At 43.4% G+C, this 6,788-nt stretch overlaps 1 protein-coding gene across 1 annotated transcript; it reads left to right on the top strand.

Moving 5' to 3' along the window:
• The first annotated feature begins 2,616 nt into the window (after positions 1-2,616).
• Positions 2,617-6,538, top strand: dmrt2a (doublesex and mab-3 related transcription factor 2a). The gene is made up of 4 exons (XM_017695483.1): positions 2,617-2,782; positions 3,734-4,124; positions 4,502-4,604; positions 5,142-6,538. The coding sequence occupies exons 2-4, from the start codon at positions 3,774-3,776 to the stop codon at positions 6,233-6,235; spliced, it is 1,548 nt and encodes a 515-aa protein (XP_017550972.1). The 5' UTR covers positions 2,617-2,782; positions 3,734-3,773; the 3' UTR covers positions 6,236-6,538.
• Positions 6,539-6,788: the final 250 nt, after the last annotated feature.

Below are 6,788 nucleotides of genomic sequence, written 5' to 3' on the forward strand. Positions count from 1 at the left end.
GCCTATATTGGTGTAGCCTATTCACATTTAGCAATCTGGAACGATTCGTTTATGAAATAAATACCTCCAGTTTGGTTCACATGCAGTAAATCAACACCAGAAACCGATCAGCTCGTCGTCGTTTTTGCCCTCTTGTAAATGAAAAACACAAACACAGCAGTTTAAAACGGACATTTTAAGTGGCCTGAACCAACCCGAGTTTCAGTTACTACCAGCTTCTAGAGACACCAGTTTACCCACGAATATCTGTTAACAGAGTTTCACTGGTTCGTTTTTAAGGGTCTGCTTTATTCGAATTAAAGGAGGCTCGTTTTTCAAGAAGGAGGCTGTTTTCGCCATTAACTGTTGTTATTATATTATTACAGCGCTAACAGGGAGCCGAACCTACGCCTGAACTGATTCTAAAGGAAAACAAGTTTCTTTTGGCATCGTGTTGTTTACCCGTGTCTTGTTTAAAGCGTTTCCCGCATGGCCGGTGTTTTCTTATCAGGGCCAGTAGCAGCGCTCACGCGGTGTCAGTCTTCACTGGCACCTCATCTCACTTTCTTACGAGATACTTCACACGGGGGACCGTTGGGACAAATACCGGTGATTTGGTGGACTTCCCACGTGTTTGTTAGTTTTACAGTGATCTCCTCCTGTTGCACTGACGCGCTAATCTCTCTCAGTCCTCTGAGCAGCACATTACATAAACCCATCACTGATCTGTTGACAACAGTCAGTAGCTGCTTCTGATTAGAGATGCAGTTAAAACAGCTCTTCTGCCTCTCTCCTACTTTAACAGCTCAGTCGCTGGAGTATGGATGTGTGGGTTTTTAACCACATAGAAAAAGGGTATGAAACTGTCATTGGGGCAACACCTTCTTGTCACTCGAATGGTACATCTCAGTACCTTCAGACAGGGAACACAACTGGACCAGTACATTGAAATTATATTTTCTAAGTTGTACTGACTCCACACATCCTGTATTTCCTCCAAGCTTTTTATTTATTGTTCTGCTTTAAAATATTAGGTTATGAAGAGGTATGAATACGTATTTTTCAGCTTGGAAAATCTTATTTAAGATACACAGCTGGACTGTACACTCTCAGAAAAAAAAGGTACGACACTCTCACCGGGGCAGTACTCCTCTTGTCACTATGGTGGTATCCTCAGGGGTACATCCCAGTACCTTTAGTCAGGGAATATAATTGTACCAGAATTTTCTAAGTTGTGGTGACTCCACACACCCCCGTCTCGTCTCCAGCCTTTTTTATTTTAATGCTCTGATTTTAAAACATTTGGTTATGAAAAAGTACAAATATCTACTTTTTCACTAGGAAAAATTAATGTAAGGTACACCACTGGACCTGAAAACCACTGCTGTACCTTTGACGGTACATTTATATTGTTTGTACCTTGAACCAAAAATGTACATGCACAGTATCTTTATTTCTAACAGTTCAGAGCACCGTGCATTTATATCACAACCACCCCCCAAAAACACAGCTCTGTTTAAAAGGTTTAATATTGAATTCATTTATGTGATTCATATCTATCTATCTATCTATCTATCTATCTATCTATCTATCTATCTATCTATCTATCTATCTATCTATCTATCTATGTATGTATCTCTATTTGGACTTAATCGCTGATGTCTCTGTATTTTAGACGAACATTAATTTTAACTACTAAACAAGTTCAATTGAAACACAAGTTGTTTGAATACTCCAATCATCCGTAGGTTAATTTTAATATTTTCAGTAGAGGATGCATTGGCTATAATAAATACACTCTAACGAAATAACACTAACGTAATACAACGCTTCCAAATGACTGCCAAACTACGTGCTAACGAATAGCACAGTTTGTTACTGATGTGCGACCTAAAATAAACTGTGGCTCATCGCTTCTCTGTGAGTCAGGTAACCTCACACGTGTTGTTTTAACTTAGAAACGCCAAGTAAACCGGTTGCCTTAAAAGTAAGAGGTGCTGAAGCTGCAACAGTAAGAGAATAACAACAAAACGGCGATTATTGTTTACAGAGCAGAGTCCAAATCCTGACTCATCAGAAGTCTTTTGTTGTTCTTTCTCTACACTTTGAATTTATTTTTTTAGTCAGATTTATATCAACGTGAATACCGAAGCCGAAAGAGAGAAAGAAAATTTGGTAGAAAGCAAATCCGCAGAGCGAACTTCGGATGTTATTAATTCAGTGGACTGTGAGTCGGTCATCATGCTGAGAAATGAACGCAGTAAAGCGTTTCTCCAGCTTCAACCTGTAGAAAGTCAACACGCGTCTCTTTTCTCTAAAGACTAATTGATAGTTTCCTGGAAGCTTTGTTTTTTATTCCCACCCGTTTCCTGCCCTCCTGCGCTGGAATAGTAATTGCGAACTATTAGCCTGGTTTGGACGGAGAACGGGTGGAGGGAAAAAACAAAGCTTCGTGGAATTGTTTTATTTGTATCTTCAGTCCAATGAGAAAGCGCTCTGGGTGGGGGGAAAGTCTCACCGAGCCAATGGGGTCGCGCTGTTGACGGAGAGCCAATCAGAGCGCGAGCACAGTTGTGGGTGAAGGAGGCGCCTCGGCTTGAAAGCACGAGGTGTGTTTGTGTGGAGGTGACAGCAGCGTCGGGAAAATCTCACGCGCTCACCTACTCGAGCTCCACTGCGCTTCTGGGTGGCGAAGGAAACCGACTGGACTCAAACCGGGTGTGAACTCGTGGCTTTCGAAAGGACAATATTACAAACCGAGCCGCTCTTCTTCTGAACGGACACGGACAGTTCGCGCTTCGAGGTGAGTTTTGATGAAGCTGTGGCTCTGTGTGACGCGGAGACCAGCCCGAAGCTCCTCAGGGAGAAAAACACTGAAGTGTTATTTCAGTGAAGCGACTCGATTAGAGGGAAAATTAGCTGAGCGTAAACAATTTACGGTAAAGCAGGGTCAGACTAAACATTCAGCACTGAATCACGCAGAGCAATGTCTGCTGTATACCCAGCATCCAAGCTTGTAAGACACTTTCCTTTTTTGTGATACCTTAAATCCAAAAAAGCTAGAAAATGAGAGCAGCAGCGAACTCTTGAAGACATGGTGCTCAAATGGTTATTAAATAAAGGGAATGGCTCTGTTTAGAGCTGTGAGTCATTTCATGCTTAAATAGTTATTTACTTGGAAAAATGGTTCTTCATAGCACCGAAAAGGGTTCTTCTATCGTTACGATGTCAAGCTTGTAAAAGAGAACTGCTTTTGGTGCTACACAGAAATGGTTCATTTCATTTTCTACATATAGATATATACATATATACCTATAGAATCAAGCATATAAAACGCAACCTCCATCCATCTGAGCACCCATTTCCGTTAAAACATGAAATGGCTCTATATAGAACTCATGGTTCTAAATAGAACTATTCCCGTTACTAAAGAACCCTTAAAGAGCCGTGTAGGCTGTAGGAATGTACTATAAGCTTGAACACTGGCTGAAACAGAGCTGAGCGAGAAGCAGTTTCACGTCCCCGCGGATTCTGTTAGTAAGTGAAGACGAGCTGTTATTTAAATGTGGGCTTAGCTAAAGCAAACAGAAGGAGAGTGTAAGTGGAACAAGTTACTACCCGTCTCTGCTGAGACATGTTTACGTGTCAGAGACTTTATAGTAAATGTCGTCAGTGAGATTTCTAAGTTGAACAGACCTCCTGCAAATTCGCTGAATGAAATTAACGCGCTTCTGACTTTTTCCTTCTCCGGCAGCGGATCCGCTGACACTGGGCGAGTTCTTCAGGACGGAGACATGTCGGATCTCTCCAGTCCCGAGTTTGAGATCGATGTGGAGAGTCTGGAGGCGGAGGGCGACGAGCCGGCGGCGTTCAGCGCTGCCTTCTCCAGCGCCGGAGAGGAGGAGCCGGGCGCCAGAGACGGGGACAAAGCCGGCCATGCTAACCACAGCTCCGGAGAGCAGAAGAAGCTGAGCCGCACGCCCAAATGCGCTCGCTGCCGCAACCACGGCGTGGTGTCCTGCCTGAAAGGGCACAAGCGCTTCTGCAGGTGGAGGGACTGCCAGTGCGCCAACTGCCTGCTGGTGGTGGAGAGACAGCGGGTCATGGCCGCCCAAGTGGCCCTGAGGAGACAACAGGCTACAGAGGTGAGCTTATTAAAAATGCTCCAATGCAGATATTTACAATACAAACATGTGCTACAGGTAGACCACAGGTTAATATTTAACACTGCTCAGATCACATCTGAATGTGAAGTCATATTGTTGTAGTCTTAACATTTTATGGATTAATAGAAATTAAATATTTCTGAACTTGGCTGAAGAAAGAAGAATATTGGAGAATATAAACAGTTTAGAAATAACAGTAAACTTCTCCACTTCTGACCCATTGATGCAAAGTCCAAAGACAGTACTTAATGTATTTGTCTCTACTGCTGCTGTCCTGTAACCAATTTCTCTGTAACTTGGAGTTTTACAAGCTATTAAAATATTTATATATTCATTGTGCTATTTTGTGCTTTTAGGATAAGAAAGGGATATCAGGGAAGCCAACACCAGCCGAGAGACGGACTATCTATCAAAGGCACATCCGCCCATCCACTATGCTGGCTAAAAGTATCTTAGAAGGTATGTGCGTTATCATACAACATACACCAGCAGCCCGCAGGCTTGCATGCATGATGTGGACATACTTTCACGTTCTTATGAATCAGACCTTTTATTCCTCTTTTCTGCCACTTAACAAGCTAAATATTCCTTTTCTCTGTTTCTCAGCTTTGCTTGGATTTCTGTCCTTCTCAGTTTAATTCATTCGGTTCCTAACGGGACCTTTTGTTGCAGTAAGCATCTCTCATTTTGTAGAATGTTACTGATGCATGAAATATGTTATTCCCAACATCACTGTTTAGTATAACTAATGAGTGTTTCATTTGAAAGGATTATCGTAGTAAGCAAGCATTTATTAAACTATGATTTTAGAATTAACACTGCAAAATAAAAAGGATTACATGGTCTTTGTGTATTTTTACCCAGAATAATTATGAACATGTATTGTTGATGTTGACAAGCTTTATACTATAAACCACACAGAATAATTACATTACAATGTACAAACATTTTTCAATAGTAGAACTCAGGATCTAAACTATCGTTTCTTTCTCTCAGGCTACCGTCCTGTCCAGGCTGACCCTTTCCTGAGCGCCAACCCGGCTCTTCCCCCGCCTCTGAGTGACCGCATGAGAAAGAGGCGCGCCTTTGCCGACAAGGAACTGGAGAGCATCATGCTGGAGCGGGAATACAAGGAGCGGGAACTCCTTGAATCCAATCAGTCTGCCTCTGCTTCCCTTTTTCTCCCTGGCAGCGTGGTGCACGCAGCTGAGTACAACTCCTACAAGACGGCTTTTTCATCAGCAACAGCACCCACGGCCCCTGAAACGTCTTCCAAGGACCTGTGTGGCTTTCTACCTGGGTGCCTGGACTTGTCTTTGGGGTACGGTGCGTCCAGTGGGGGGGCCAATGTGGAGCTGATCTCCTCCAATGTCAGCGTGGCCACCACCTACCGCCAGTACCCACTCTCGCCCCGTTTTGTTATGTGGCCACGGGGCAGCAGCAACCTGGGCGATGCTCTCCTCTACCAGCAGTGCCTCCTTAATGCCACAGCCGTTCAGAACCTTAAGCCAGGTGCCGTCTGGGACCCTAAGATGATGTCGTCCAGTGAGAGCCACTCGCCCGAGCAGGAGTCCATCTCCGCCGCCTCCAGGGTTGAAGGATCCCGGGCGGCTCCAGATCCCAACGAAATGCAGGCCGGGCCTACAGAGGCCCAGACAGGTCTGGGTCAAAACGGCAGGGAGCGTTCTGCTTTCTCGCCACCAAAGAGAGTGTACAGGCAGGCTTTCACCAATGGCCCGCTACATCCGGGTGGCCATGAGCATGTGTTGAACAAAATGAGCAAAGACAGCGCCAAGCACACATTGTCTATGAAGCTCAACTCCTTCCACTCGCTCATCCAGCAGACCCTGAGTGAAAAGGGCCCGGAGCTGAGGAGCCCCTGCTGTAAAGAGTTACTGGAGGAAGCTGCTAAGAAGTTTAGGGACGGCTCAGCCAAAGACATAGCGTGCTTTAAAAGCTCGGAGAGAGCAGTAAAGGACTCCATGGTCAAGCCAGCAGGCACAAAGGTTTCTTCAAATGAGCCTTTGTCGTTTTCCGTGGAAGCCATATTAAAACGGCCCTCGCTGCCTGTAAACCGAGCATCCCAGTAAGGTTGCCTGTCAAAAGCATCAATGAAAAAGGTACTTATGGACTGAAGCTTCAGTATATTGTGTATTTATTCATACTCATAGACAAAACATAGATTTTCCTGGTTGATGACTGTATGTGTTTGTGAGATTAAACAACTGGGTGATCATGTGTTCATCCTGACCATTCATCCAATGCCTTTGTATATAGCCATGTAAATACTGCCGTATGTGACTCAAGCATGTTGTAAATCAGAGTGTAGAGTATTTAAATGTATTGGTAATTTTCTACTTCAAAATGTGTCAATAAAACTTTGTGAAAATTCATAAAGTCCATATATTTTTTGTCTTTTAGCATCATAGACATATCAGATATATAGCTGTTCACTTTCCACAAGTGTTCATTTTAGATATTCGGGTTTACATTAAAGCACATTTATATTTCAACTGTTTCTGCTTTCTATAAAATCTTATTTTAACTTGACATTTTTTAGAGAAATGGAAAAATAAAATCAAGCCCAAGATTTCTGAGAGATAAACTATTAAAGTAACAGAATACACCTAATATTCAGTAAGG

This window comes from Pygocentrus nattereri, chromosome 20 (assembly GCF_015220715.1).
Source record: "Pygocentrus nattereri isolate fPygNat1 chromosome 20, fPygNat1.pri, whole genome shotgun sequence".
In the NCBI taxonomy this organism is placed as follows: Eukaryota; Metazoa; Chordata; class Actinopteri; order Characiformes; family Serrasalmidae; genus Pygocentrus; species Pygocentrus nattereri.

Bases quoted from the DNA above. Each gene is read 5' to 3' on its own strand.
- dmrt2a (XM_017695483.1), top strand. From the start codon at position 3,774: ATGTCGGATCTCTCCAGTCCCGAGTTTGAGATCGATGTGGAGAGTCTG. The intron at 4,125-4,501 runs GTGAGCTTATTA...TTGTGCTTTTAG, and splicing joins GGAGACAACAGGCTACAGAG to GATAAGAAAGGGATATCAGG. The intron at 4,605-5,141 runs GTATGTGCGTTA...TCTTTCTCTCAG, and splicing joins GGCTAAAAGTATCTTAGAAG to GCTACCGTCCTGTCCAGGCT.